Source organism: Pan paniscus, chromosome 2 (genome assembly GCF_029289425.2).
Source record: "Pan paniscus chromosome 2, NHGRI_mPanPan1-v2.0_pri, whole genome shotgun sequence".
Taxonomy (NCBI): Eukaryota; Metazoa; Chordata; class Mammalia; order Primates; family Hominidae; genus Pan; species Pan paniscus.
In genome coordinates this window covers 109,881,056-109,896,738 of record NC_085926.1, presented here as the reverse complement: position 1 = coordinate 109,896,738, position 15,683 = coordinate 109,881,056, and the positions used below count along the sequence as shown (strand labels likewise).

General features: G+C 37.7%; 1 protein-coding gene across 5 annotated transcripts in view; it reads right to left on the bottom strand.

Moving 5' to 3' along the window:
• PHLDB2 (pleckstrin homology like domain family B member 2) overlaps positions 1-15,683 on the bottom strand; it is a 131,510-nt gene that overhangs the window by 79,118 nt on the left and 36,709 nt on the right. For all 5 annotated transcript variants that reach the window (XM_063602890.1, XM_055110270.3, XM_034957072.4 and 2 more), the window contains exon 2: positions 11,840-13,188. In XM_063602890.1, coding sequence (XP_063458960.1) covers positions 11,840-13,188 — 1,349 coding nt within the window. The remainder of the gene's footprint in view (positions 1-11,839; positions 13,189-15,683) is intronic.

The window sequence follows — 15,683 nt, the reverse complement described above, 5'->3', positions numbered from 1 at the left end:
CAACCTGCCCAATTTCCACAGAACTCTGCTGATTGAACAAAGCCAAACCCACAGGTTACATGCTATATGGTTATATTTTGAAATGATAAAATTATAGAAATGGAGAAGAAATCAGTGGTTATGGGGGTTAAGGAGAAGGGAAGCTGGTACGGCTATAAAAGGCCAACATGAGAGACCGTTGTGGTGTTAGAACTGTTCTGTATCTTCACTGTATCAATGTCAATATCCTAGCTCTGACATTGTCCTATAGTTTGGCAAGATGTTACCATTGGAGGAAACTGGGTAAAGGATACACAGGATCCCTTTGAATTACGTCCTATGATTGCTTGTGAATCTCCGATTATTCAACATAAAGAGATTATTTTGTTTAAGTGACTTCTAATAAGCACCTTCTTAACTGGCACATTGAGATGGCTGAAACAAAAGAAAAAGTGCTGGATGTGTTACCCTTGTAATGCTTGTTTTGGATTTTTTTTTTTTTTGAAAAATCAATTTCCAACTTTAAGAATATTCTCTACAGCAAATATTCCCATAATCTTTTCTCAAGCTGGGGAAGAGAAATTCACATTATAAGAATTAGCCAGCGCAGCCTGGACGCAGTGGCTCACACCTATAATCCTAGCACTTTGGGTGGCCAAGGCAGGCAGATCGCCTGAGGTCAGGAGTTCCAGACCAGCCTGGCCAACATACGTGGCGAAACCCCGTCTCTACTAAAAATACAAAAATTAGCCAGGTATGGTGGCAGGTGCCTGTAATCCCAGCTACTTGGGAGGCTGAGGCAGGAGAATTGCTTGAACCCTTAGGAGGCGGAGGTTGCAGTGAGCTGAGATCACGCCACTGCACTCTAGCCTGGGCAACAGAGGGAGACTCCGTCTCAGGGGGGAAGAAAAAAGAATTAGCCAGCACAATCACTAAACTTATTAGCTGATGATAAATTTTTAAAATGGTAGCTCAATAAATAGCTTTTAAATTTAGATATACTAAGCCAGGCATGGTGGCTCACGCCTGTAATCCCAATACTTTCAGAGGCTAAGGGGAGCAAATCACTTGAGGCCAGGAGTTCGAGAACAACCTGGCCAACATGGCAAAACCCTGTGTCTACTAAAAATACAAAAATTAGTTGGGCATTGTGGCATGCACCTGTAATCCCAGCTACTCAGCAGGCTGAGCTGAGATCATGCCACTGCACTCCAGCCTGGACAACATAGCAAGACTCTCCTCAAAAAAAGAATAATAAATAAATATAGATATACTAAGTAATTTGACAACAAATATAGGGACCACTTTTACCAGAAACAATCAATAGTCCTCCTTCACTTCATGTATCTCCATATAGATAGATAGATAGATAGATAGATAGATAGATAGACAGATAGATAGATTTTTTTTTTTTTTTGACTGAGTTTCACTCTTTTGCCCACGCCAGACAGCAATGGCTCGATCTCGGCTCACTGCAACCTTCACCTCATGGGTTCAAGCGATTTTCCTGCTTCAGCCTCCAAAGTAGCTGGGATTACAGGCATGTGCCACCACGCCCAGCTAATTTTGTATTTTTTTAGTAGAGACGAGGTTTCACCATGTTGGTCAGGGTGGTCTCGAACTCCTGACCGCAGGTGATCTACCTGCCTTGGCCTCCCAGAGTGCTGGGATTACAGGCGTGAGCCAACACGCCTGGCCTCCACTCCTATATATTTGTTGGTCTTGATATATTTTCAGTTTTTATTTAGTTTATATTTCTTTCTACAAATTTTATTTATGACCTTTATTTCTTATTTAAGAAACAAGTGTTCATATATTTATTTATGATTTTAAAAAAGAATGAGACTTCTTCTATAACTGACGCAGGGGCATACAGGGCCTCTTTTTAGTCCAAGTTGCTTTCTATATTTCAGCATTTAGCCTGAGAAAGCTGAACCATGTGAAGAGTCAGAACATACATCTCTCAAATTCTAAGAACAATTTTTTAATGCATGGCACCATCAAGAGGCAATAGCTTGTACTGCTACTATAAGAACAGAGGGTTTGCTCTCAAGAATGGACTACTGCAATATAGAATTTCATGAAGACTTTAGCTCTGTTTCCCCAATGTGAAGTCATTAGATTATTGCCAAATGCTAATTTTTCCTTCTCACTGCTTTTCTGCCCATCTCTCCAAGTGAAGAAGAAAGAAAAAAGGTATGACAACTGTTTTTTTTTTTTACTCTCAGTTAATGGAGGACAATTGGCAGCCCAAATTTGCTAATGATTAATTCCTTTAATATTCAATCAACATATACACACATACAGACACACACATACATACATACACACACACACACACGCACACCAGCAATTTGTAGAGAGAAAGTCCTTGCTTTATTCTCTAATGATCCAAGGTGATCTGATGACAGATAACATTTTTCTTTATATTACCCAGTGACAAAAAATGTACTTACTTTAAGGGCTAATATCCAGAATCTACAATGAACTCAAACAAATTTACAAGAAAAAAAAAACCCCATCAAAAAGTGGGCGAAGGACATGAACAGACACTTCTCAAAAGAAGACATTTATGCAGCCAAAAAACACATGAAAAAATGCTCATCATCACTGGCCATCAGAGAAATGCAAATCAAAACCACAATGAGATACCATCTCACACCAGTTAGAATGGCAATCATTAAAAAGTCAGGAAACAACAGGTGCTGGAGAGGATGTGGAGAAATAGGAACACTTTTACACTGTTGGTGGGACTGTAAACTAGTTCAACCATTGTGGAATTCAGTGTGGCGATTCCTCAGGGATCTAGAACTAGAAATACCATTTGACCTAGCCATCCCATTACTGGGTATATACCCAAAGGACTATAAATCATGCTGCTATAAAGACACATGCACATTATGTTTATTGCGGCATTACTCACAATAGCAAAGACTTGGAACCAACCCAAATGTCCAACAATGATAGACTGGATTAAGAAAATGTGGCACATATACACCATGGAATACTATGCAGCCACAAAAAATGATGAGTTCATGTCCTTTGTAGGGACATGGATGAAATTGGAAATCATCATTCTCAGTAAACTATCGCAAGAACAAAAAACCAAACACCACATATTCTCACTCATAGGTGGGAATTGAACAATGAGATCACATGGACACAGGAAGGGGAACATCACACTCTGGGGACTGTTGTGGGGTGGGGGGAGGGGGGAGGGATAGCATTGGGAGATATACCTAATGCTAGATGACGAGTTAGTGGGTGCAGCACACCAGCATGGCACATGTATACGTATGTAACTAACCTGCACAATGTGCACATGTACCCTAAAACTTAAAGTATAATAAAAAATAAATAAATAAATAAAAATAAATCCAAAAAAAAAAAAAAGAAATAGTGCTGTTTACTTAGAGAATAGATTGCTAATTTAGGGAGTGGGTAGCATCGTCAATCTACTCCTGTGCTGTCAAATATATTATACCTAATTTCACCTGGATTTTTTTTTTTTTTTTGCTTACCTTAACATAAAAAAATTTAAAATGACATTCATGGCTCACATCATATTTCTGAGCTAAATCTGATAAACCCTCCAAACAAGGTAGGAAAGTTAAAAAAAAAAAAAAGGTAGAGAATTGACTGGCTATTTTAAACATTAGAGAAATTAAGAAAAGGCTCCACAGCAAAAATTCAGCTTAAGGCTTAGGCTGAATCTGAAGATTAAATCAACTTATGTACCTGACAATGGCCATTCTAGCGCAGAGTATAGGAAGAGAGCCATTGTTTCTCAAGATCCTTTCAAAAGTCTTGAGCCACTAAGTTTATTGGGTTGGTAAACAAACCTCTCACACCATCTGCAATTTAGCTGGCTTCTTCCAGCTAGTGCAGCCATTTTTTTAATAAATTAAAATTATACTCAGGATGTAGCAAACGGAAGGGCCACATCAGGAAGGAGATTCAAGTAAGACTGGAGGACAAAATAGTTTTCAATACTTAAGTTTGCCTTCACATTTCAAAGACATTCTTCTAAAAAAAAAAAAGATGAATACTATGACTAAGCAACAGTAAGCATGCTCTTAACATTGTCCATTCTGCTATTCAAACAAAAAATATTGTCAAACTTATAATATGGCTCAACATAGCCAAAAAGGTCTGAATGCCCAACTTATTTTGGGGGGGGGGGGGTCAGGACTCACTAGGAAATAGAGACAGCAAGAAGCAAATAGAGAAGCAAAAATCTACATGTGGAGTCACTTTGACCTGACAACGCTCACTAGTCTTGGGTTCCTAAACAATTTTTCCTAATTACAACATTAAATAATACCAACCTGTTTATTTTCTGGTCTTTAAAATAGCATCTGCATCTGACCACGTTTCAGAGATTAGAGAACATATAAATTTATTTTATAAAATACCAAAAATCCTTAAACAAATATGCTCAATTAGTCTTTTACTTAATTTTAGAAACATTAGATCTATCATCTGCTCAATGGTACACAAGCAAGACTCTCAGACCTGTAGCTTTGGTTTTTGTACGACCTTGGAGAGCACCAATTCTTACAAAGAATGCTAGAAAATTTTCAAAGTAAAGAAAAATAACTCTTTCATCTTTTTATTTTTAATTGAAAGTTGGAAAAGAATTTCCCCTTTCTGGAAGTAAAAAAGAATGCATTTATACTGAGATATCTTCATTTTTTGTATAGAGCTTCTCTATTACCTAGAACTAAATGCTTACCATCTGGGAACCAGGGATGCAAACTACAGTCACAGATTAAGGAAACCCAGAATAAATGTCAAGAATGGGTATCAAAAACATTCAATTACTCTTTTTAAAAATATGTAAAGAATGCTTCCTATACTCTAGTCATCTGGCTAGGAGGTGCATCTATAGTGGTGAGCAAGATAGGTATGGTCCCAGCCTCTTACTGATTAAAATTATATAGTTATAAAGTGCTTTCATGGGAACTATAAGGACAAAACACCTTCAATGGTAGGAATTGCTGACCCAGACATTTCACCTATTCACATAACTACCACAGAAACATTAATATGTGCCTTAAAAGAAAGCCAACCTTATTTTCAAGGAATCCATATGTAATGGAAAAAATTCGTATGTGTGTAAAAAATCAGAAAACCTTACTCCATGATGCTTCATGAGAGCTGGTATCACATTACAACATGTTTGAGAAATAAGTATCAATGTGGCCCTGCATAGTTCTAAATGGCAACAATGCTATTTACCAAGGCACTACAGACGACTATCACCAGCCAGAAAGAAAATATTGGATGGCTACAATGCAATTTGTGGGAATCCACTGGTTCTCCACAAAAGAACAAGATGCTTTTGGCAACGTAACCAAATGAATACTCTTAAAAGCATCAGGGTTTGCTTTCATTTTTTAATTTTCCTCTTTTCTTCTGAAAATGACTTTCACTGCCTTGGACCATAAAAAGCTCCAGATGGCCATCACTACCTCTGGACTAATTGGAGGAAGGCAGGTGTCAAATAGGATGAATACAAGAATACCCTACTTTATAATGACTTTTCTAACCTCTAGAACAACAGTTCGCAAAATTTTTGGCAACAGGATTGGTCTCATGGAAGACAATTTTTCCATGGACATGGGGGAGGGATGGTTTCGGGGTGATTCAAGCACATTACCTTTATTGGGCACTTTATTTCTATTATTATTACACTGTAATGTGTAATGAAATAATTATATAACTCATCATAATGTAGAATCAGTGGGAGCCCTGAGCTTGTTTTCCTGCAACTAGATGGCCCCATCTGGGGGTGATGGGAGACAGTGACAGATCATCAGGGCATTAGACTCTCGTAAGGAGCGCGCAACCCAGATTCCTCACATGAGCAGTTCACAATAGTGTTCACGCTCTTTTGAAAATCCAATGCCACCACTGATCTGACAGGAGTTGGAGCTCAGGCAGTAACGTGAGTGATGGGGAGTGGCTGGAAATACAAATGAACCTTTGCTGGCTCACCGCTCACCTCCTGCTCTGCGGCCCCATTCCTAACAGGCCACAAACGCTACTGGTCTGTGGCCCATGGCCCAGGGGTTGGTGACCCATGCTCTAGAACATCTAATTTGTCAAAGAATCAGCATCCCAGCCCTCTAGCAACACCTTATCCATTAATGTCCTCTACTTGAAACATAGCTCAGAGTGAGGAAGTTAAAATGACCACCAACCAGTCCAAATGGATGTCACAAGGTCTATGAACTAAAGAGCACACACTTCATGTGCTCAGGACCTCCTTGAGAACCTCACTTGTACTTAGTCACTCTTAGTTCAGAACATTTCAAATCAAGGCTTGATAACTGGTTTCTAAAATCATAAAAAATGAAAAGGCTGGCAAAAATGACCAAAGCATGAATTGGCAGCTGAGAGCAAAACCAAAAAAGAAAAATTATTTTTTTAAAAAAGGAACAAACTAAACATCTCAAATAGCACAGCAGCTGGAGGTTATTTAATACGGACTCAAAGTGGATTATTTACCTCATTAATAGGCCCTTGGAGATACATAATTACAGTTCGATCTTTAATACTCAATAAAACTACCTTGAGTTTTCAAATAAAGATTGAACACATTAAAAAAAATCCAGGTGAAACACTAGTAGAATCACAGCAGACCTAAAAATATTACAGATATTATGCTTAGTAAACCAGCTTTACCCCACCTGGTTTCCTCATTAATGAGTTAAAGAAATCTTTGGCATCTATTCATTCTTCATTTATATAAGAGTTGCGTTTACTTTTTGAAAATTATGCTTTGACAATTTGGAGGTCCTAATAAAATGTGCAAGTGACTCACTCTATCCAGTCAATTAAATTGCACTGCCCATGAAGTATATCTCATGGGCTGGACGCCCAGACACATCTTTTCTTGGCTTCTGAGGTAAATCACAAATGGCAGTAGAACATCACCTTCACTGACTCGCTAATCTCCTTAGCTTTTGTTTTACTGAGTCTGTCTTAGTTTTTGTTTCTAATCCTTGGCCAAGTTTCACTGGGGTTTTGGTTTGCATACAACTGACAGTTATATCCATTGGTGGCAGCCATGACTAGGAATCTGGTTTCACAATCTGACCACGTGGTGAGTTGTCAGGTAGAATCGGAATCCAGTCTTGGTCAGGTGAGAGGTGACAGTCTTTGTTTGTTGTCGTTGTTGTTTATAATTTGTTTGTTTTTCTATTTGTGTACTCAGATCAGGAATATATTTTGTGCCTGATGGAAAAGCAATCAGTCTTTTGAGATCTGGAAAAGTGAGATTTTGTGTTCTAGTGTTCACTTTTGATCTGTAATTGGAGCTGTAGGACTTAAGCCATAAACCTTTCGTCTGTCTTTCTACCTGGGGGCAGGGTGGGGAACACTGTGTGTAGGTGAAATATTTTTCTATCTCCCGAGGATAATAATAAATTAAACAGAGAAGGCCTACTGTTCTGATTGGTTTATAGAGATTAACAAGTAGTTAGATAAATCTAACATTCCCAGAATTTCAAGAATTTATTTTCTTGAAATAAATTTTGTGAAATTCTAACGCTTTAAATGTGCTTTTTTTAATGATGGGGTCTCACTCTGCCACCTGGGCTGGAGTTCAGTGGCATGATCATGGCTCACTGCAGCCTCAATCTCCTGAGCTCAATCAATACTCCCACCTCAGCCTCCCAAGTAGCTGGGATGACAGGTGTGCACCACCACACCCAGCTAATTTTTGTATTTTTTGTAGAGACAGGGTTTTGCCATGTTGCCCGGGCTGGTCTCAAATTCCTGGACTCAAGTGATCCTCCCACCTTGGCATCCCCAACTGCTGGGATTACAAGTGTAAGCCACCTCACCCAGCCTAACTGTGCTCTCTTAAAAAAAAAAAAACCTGATTTGATAATTTGGTTTTAAAAACAGCTATAGGGACACATGTTCTAAAGATCTCCTGGGGCTGTGTCATGGGTAAATATAACTTTTAAGAAAAAAATACATTTTAAAAACAACAACAAAACAGCTACACATCTTTTCCTTGTTTCATCAGTGTACAGTATAATACAAGTATAATCTCATTTTTTAAAAAAACTTGAATGTTTTATGATGAAGAGATTAGTTTACCTGAACTTTTAAACTGCCTTATATTAGTTTGCTAAAAACATAAGCTAAGATTACTTCCGTAAAATTAAGAAAAATATAAACTTTGTGCTCATCTAAACTGAACTATAACTGTGACAAACCTTTTCACATGATCAGTAATTATGCTCTGTGATGTTAGCTTGAACATAATTTCTAATACCTTTAAGTATTTTTGTCTTAGTGTCTGGTTGTTCCAGAATATGGAAGAGAACAATGAAGGGCAGAAGTTGATGGAAACAGAAAATTGCAGATTTGCAAAAAGGGAGTTAGATTTAACTTGGTTTATAATGCTTGCAAATAAAAAGGCTGTAAAGAATTAATAAAATTTTAAAAATTTGGCAAAGTTTACATGATTTTGATGCAATTATTCATAAAGTATGTTTAATGTAATGCATTAAAAATGTAATATATGACAAGCACCCTGTTAATGTAAAACTAAAATGCAGTTATCTCTATTGAAATGACAGACTGATCTTGGAGAAATCAGCCTATGCTTGTAAAAGGCAGTACTAATCTGCCCACAGAACAGAGATGAGTATCTTACAAGTGTAACTTCCTGAGCTTTGCGCTGATTGGAATATATTCTTGCAAAGAGTTTTCTTCATTTTTGAATGATTTGAGGTTTCTTGCTCATCATAAAATAATCTATTGCCATTTTCTTAAATAGCCAAACCACAAACATTCACTGCTCTCAGGTATACACAATTCTTTATTACTCAAGTGACAAAATCTCTGATTTTGCCTTCAAGATCAGGCAGACCCTAAATACAGAAAAAAAATAAAATTTCCAAGATATCTATTCCTGAACTACTTTTAGGTTTTCCCAGAGAACCTCTGGGCAATCGCAAAGATTTGTCTTTAATTTTACAAAAAGAAAGAGGCTAGAAATAATTAGGTTTGTTCACTGTGCCCCTAAAAATTTCTCAAATCAAATGAGAAAGTTGCCCTTCCTTAAGATAATTTTGTACGGGTAAAATAATATTTTTAATATTATAGGTAATGTTCAAAGATTGGGTACTTTACAGAAAGACCCTGAATATATGTCAGTGCCCTCACTCTCTGTAATATGTTCTTAAAAAACTGATTTAAAGGATTTTAACTCTCCTTCATGCTGATATTGTTTGTTAAATTAACCATAAATAACCATAGCCACTTAACTCTTACATTCACCAAGTGTTCTCTACTTTCTCCGTGAGCTTGTCTACAAAATACAATATCTCATTAATGAAGAAAAGACAGTTTTAGAACCTTGTGGACAGAACTTTACCAGGTATTCTTAACCCTTAATATTTCAAAGAATTGCATATACAAAAATGAGATAGTACTAGGCAGCTACATCAGATTTTCAGGACTTTTTAGTCTAGAAATAGATGATTTCATGAAACCAAATTAAAAGCCTAAGATACAGAGGAATAAGAATTAATTACATAGAAGTGATTGAATTGATAATAAAAAATGAATTTCTAAATGTGGATATGTGTTTTGGAATGTTACTAGTATTATTTTTAATGTTCTATTTTTTCAGGGGGAAAACCCTTTGGCATTCATACTGCTCTATCTCTAATCCTCTATTCAGCTAACTCTGATTTTGCAAACTAAATGAAATATTATTTTAATGGTAAATTGTTCTCACTGATCTCTCAGAATTCAGGAAGTAATTTGAGTCACTTTACTTTTTAATGGCAATATCATCTTTTGCATAGGCTTGATAAGAATCCGTCATCCCTTTTACCACAATGTAGTCAAACAAATAGACCATGCAACCAAGATCAAGTCTAGAGTGTCAAATTTAAAAATAAGCCTCATTTCAACAAATATGATACGCCCACTATTAAAGAAAAAATATATAACTTCATATTTAGAGCAATATTCACAAAGCTCTCCCAAGAAGTCAAAACTGTTTATGACTTAACAGGCCCAACCTTACAGGCAGTACAGAAGGTCACTTCCTGGATTGCCAAGAACCATACCAGATTTGGAAAATCTGGAGGAAAGAGAAATTCACCAACACTTAGAGATGCTGAACATGAAACCTAGCAGAGATGAATTTCTTGAATTTGGTTCCCTATCCTTGGAACAGAAGAGCAAATAGAAGCATTTAAGGAAGATGTCCGGAGTAATGGAAGCCATTAAAAATGCTCTCCCAGATTTCTTGATAAGTTATCGGATAGAAGTTAATATTCTGGCTTTATAAATAATAGTTGCTCTGCATGGTATAGCATTATATTTGCTGTCCATATACGAGACTTTTGTATGCTAATTAAAACATCTTCTGAATTTCTGTCAATGAAGCAAGCCCAAACACAATGCCATTTTGTGACCATGAACAGTCTGCAGAGATTATTTATGGTAATAAAGAGGAAAGTCATACTGAGTACTGTGTAACTGACCCACTCAAAGACTATCTAAATTCTCTAAGGGTATGCACATTTGTTTTCATTCACTATTGTCAGTTAGGGTATTTGAAAACTCTGTAAGAACAGACATCAACTTATCAAAAACTATGAGTGATGCAAATGATTACTGCTCTAAAATGTCAAACGTATTTCCTTCTGGATGGATGCAAATGATTTCTGTCCATTATAATCCAAAGGTTACAACAGGGGTGTCCAATCTTGGGCCACAGTGGAGAAGAATTGTCTTGGGCCACACATAAAATACACTAACGATAGCTGATGTGCTTAAAAAAAAAAGGCAAAAAAAACTCATAATGTTTTAAGAAACTTTGAGTTTGTAGTGGGTGGCATTCAAAGCCATTGTGGGCCTTGAGCGGCCCACAGGCCACAGGTTGGACAAGCCTGGGTTACAATTTTATTGTCCTATAGGGTATTAACCAGTTTTGTGATTCAAAAATCATATTCTAGAATATTTTAGCGACTAAAATACTGATAATCCTACTGTGTTGCTGTAAATCAGCTTTACTATCCTGCAGCTTCTCTTGTTAAGGAAATCATGAATCAAAAATGAATCAAAGTAATCTCTCACAGATATTCATTCTAAGAGAAAAACCTGTGCTTAAAAGAGAATGGAAAAATGCAGTTGTTTGTTCTCATTCATTGGTGAGACTCTCAAGGGATGTTTCCCCGTCTTATTTTCAATATTTCAACAATAAGTATAAATTCATTTTAAATGGAAAAAGACAACTCAATAGATCTTGTGAGTATGTGTAGTTTGGAATCACTGTACGTGATAAGAATCAGAGCTAAAGATAGTAAGGTTGTGTATGAACAGTGTGGAGAAAAGCTGAGCACCACTGAGGCAACTCCAACTTTCTAGACAACTTGCTATAAAGACAAATTTACTACCTAATTCTTGGTGAGTCATGATTTCACTGACTACTTCTTTCATAACCATACACAAGCAAATTTAATGATATAAATAATACAAGTCAGCATTTCCTCATAGTCTTAAAGAGAAGTTTGTAAGACTCTATTTCATAAAATTCGCAACTCCTCTGTTATGTTTTTAAAGAACTTATACTTGTGAGAAGTCCGCAGAGCAACTAAATTAACATTAATTCCTGGAGGCCTTCAAGATAGCCAAACACGCCTATTAATAGTGATATGGGAAGAAGAAGGATAGCAGGAGAGAAGAGAAAGATAGCAGCTGTGGCTAGTGAACATGAATATCCTATATTCCCCCATATCCTGGAGTCTATCTCCAAGGCTGCCCTGTAGATGCTGGTTAATGAAACAGTGAGGTCAATCACTGTTGAGATGAAGATTACCAATCGCTCCATTTCCTGCTCCCTGAGTCTTTCCTCCCTCTGCCGCCGGTGATAATCCATCAGGTCATCACGTCCTGAAATGGAGCTAATACTGCTTTTCCGTTCCCGAAGGGCAGGCTGGGGGGTTCCTGAGGCCTGTCTGAGGCTTTCCAAATCAGCCTCATCAAATTCCACAGATCCACAAGAGAAGTTCCTCCTGGTCGCAAAAACTCTGTCTGACTCTCCAGCAAGAATTGAATGACTCGGGTTTGTCCCCACATATGAAGCCCGATCAAAGTCATCAGAGGCACAGGAGGAGGTGGAGGCCAGAAGCATCTTCCGAGCCACTCGTGGACTGGCAGGGACACTGAGGGTAGAACTTACATAAGGATTGCCTTCAGAAGCAGAGGTTTTATAGGGTAAAGCCCCTGAGCTCAAAGAAGAAAAATTAAGGTAATTGTCATTGTCTATTACGCTATGAGGTAGATCCTTTTCCCCAAGTTTTGTTCGTTTGGAATTGCCCAGAGAGTTTCTTGGAGGCAAGCTGAGAGGTGTCAGCTGGTTCTCTGTGGCTCTGTACAACCTGGGAAGTGATCGGCTGTAGGCTCCCATGTGACTCAGGCTGCTGCTGGAGTACTTCCTAGTTCTCAAATTGATGTTTTCAGATGCAAGCTCCTTGTGTCTAGTTAACTTGGGTTGAAGCGTCAGGCTGTCCTGAATGCTCATTTTCCTGGCTTGCTTTGGGCTTGAAGGCATGCTTGCGGCTCCCGATCTGCTGATAGGAGGCGGGCCAGCATCACTCAGGGAACTTCCATTCCACATGGCCAGGAGCGAGCCAGATGCCTTCCGACCTTCCAGCCCTCCAAGAAAGTAGACATTGTCATGCGATTTATTCCTTGAGCTATATTTGGAATAGGGAGGCTTCTCTGAGAGCCTCAAGGCCCTTTCACTGTCCCGGCCAGTATAATGATCAAAGTCTGCTCTTCCAAGTGGATATCCACTGAGGGAGGATGTAGTGCTGAGTAAAGGAGTTGGAGGTTTCATAGGAATATTTTTGTCAGTTCCATCATAAGAGAACTGCTTGCTTCCCTGGATTTTGGCTAAGGAGGGGCTGCTTCTGACACTGGTTCCCAAAGGAGAAGGGCTTCTCTTTGCAGGCACAGGTTGTGAGAGGGTTAAATAGGAGCCAGAATAGTCTCCATTGGCTTTAAATCTCAGACTGGAAGAGTATTTCTTTGGGCTGAGGCTCTCCATCATGTTTTGGGAATCGTTCTCAACAAAATGCACCACAGAGTCTTCCTCTAAGCTACCATTTTGTAAATCTAGCTCCTTTTGTATGTAGCTATGCTCTTCCATAATCTTGCTGGAATCTGTAAAGAAATAAAAGAGAAAATTTTGCCTTAAAGAAGATTTTAAAAGAACAATCCCTTGTTAGGCCTACATCTGAACAAATAATCTTGCAGTCTGACCTAATGCAACTAACAAACACAAACTCAGTTTTACTAAAAAACCTGTTAAAACCATACAGCAAATTAAAGGAGAATAAAGATCATTGACCCGAGATAACTTATGTACAAAAGAGAAATAAAAGGACAGCAATGACATTTGAGCGAAACAAATCCCTAACCAAGTAAAGGTGCAGGATTAGGCTGGTACATTAAAAAAGACAATTTCTCCTTAATGTTCTGGCCCTTCGAGGAACACCTTCTTCCCTAGTGACTAGCTAATGCCCAAAGGCATAATGCAATGGACTTTCCTATAGCTGTCTCTGCTAGAATCATTAACTGTTCAGAAATAAAGTCCTGAGGAAACAAAATTCACATTTGGGCAGAGAAAAAAAAGTTTACGTTAGACACTGATCAATAACACGAGGGTTAGAAGATGGTTCTTTAAACAAGGGCTCTGGGAGTTACCTTCTCAACAAAAAGACTTAAAGCTCCTTTAGTCATCAGAGGTAGGTAATAACAAAGAAAAGGGTATTCCACCAATTATTGACACATGGTCGGGATGGTATATTTAAAAACCTGAAACTGTTATATCTTTCAAATTTTCTAGTACCCCAAATGCACTATGCTCATCCTTGCAAATTCTCTCCTCTAGCAGAAACAACTATCAGGACCTAGTCACTCTTCCAGGGACAGATCAGGATTCTATCTTCCACCATTAAAATTTTTAAGAAAATATGTTTTGAACCCTGGTTTGCACAATGTTAACTTAAAACACTAAAGTTTTAGCCAATGAAAATGTCTTTGAATTACAAACTATTACTGCAAATGGGAAGGCTTATAATTCTACCTGATAAAAAAAATTTTCTTAGATTATCAGCAAAGGGAAAATACAGTTTAAACATTGTCACTGAACTCATGAACCACTATAACTGTCCTCCAACCCTTAGGCACATCAGACACTAATTATGACATCTCTGGTCTATATATAAACAGTATCACATATGGTTAGTAATGGTTTCATAATGTGGTTGTCTCTGTAACTAGGCCACAAGTTTAAGGAAGAGGTTATGTCTAGTATTTTTATCTTCCACCCCTCCAGCTCTTGTTGTCCTACAGGTGAAAAACTTGATGAACATAAGCTTTCCATTTTAATCAAAGCCTTCCTCACTCCCTCTCAGCCATGGATTAAGGACCTTCACCCTGTTGCTTAGCTTCACACACTTTGTGAGCAAATTCAGGCAGCCTAGTAAAGAGCTGCTTCTTTATCCAGAAGGCCAAGAAACAGTCTGGCTGCATAAATCCTGGTGATGGGCCAGGTACCCAACTGTCCATAAAGGTGCCTTGGGCTCCTTCTCCTCTAACCCAAAGCCCTGCCCAGATAGATACAAACATAATTTATCTTTTTAAATGTACCTCAAAAAAAAAAAATGAAGTTTCTTCATTATATTTGGCTCCCAGCTGGGATCTAGTCCTGCCATTTAGCTCTTGGTAAGGCTTTCATTTCCTCCAGGACAGTGCCCTTTCTGCCTCCAAGACAAATACTCTTCTCAGCGTGTGTCTACTGCTATCAATTCTGGTTTTAAAAGCAACACCAGCCTGGATTGAGAAATATGTTACCATGCCCGCTTAGAGGACTGAAACTGAGACTCCTCTATTCTGAACTAACATCACCTCTCGTTGGCTTGCCATACTGAAATTCCAGCAAGCCTTGGACAATTCTCTCAAGTTAAATATTTTGGAAGTGAAAAAACAAGGAAATAGATGGATCCTGAGGACATTTCAGTGTTATTTATTAGAATGGGAAAATACCATAAATGCCAAATAATAGGGAAAAAATTAAATAAGCTATAATAAATCATGAGAGAATATTGTACAATCATTTAAAATCATATTTGAAGTACATTTTATAGCATAAAAAGTACATTCATAAAATGTTGTTAGTTTTAAAAAACATATATATAATCAGGGCAGCTTTTTTACAGACACCCACCCATACACATGGATTATACACACACAGGTATATTTCTGTATATAATACAAGGAGTGTCATTTTCTTATTCAGTTGACTCTTGAACAACACAGGATTGAACTACATGGGTACCCTTACCCATGCAACATTTTTTTCAATAAATATACTGGAAAATTTTTTGGAGATGTGCAATAATTTGAAAACACTAACTGTGTAGCCTAGAAATACTGAAAAAAAAAAAAAGAAAAGTGAGGTATGTGATGAGCATAAAATATTTGTGGCTACTAGTCTATTTCATCATTTACAACCATAAAATATATACAGATGTCTTATGAAAAGTAACACAGACTACACATGATGCCATTCTCAGTACAGAGAAATATAAACAAACATAAAAATATGATATTATATCATGGTTGCATAAAATTAACTGTAGTACATACTATAC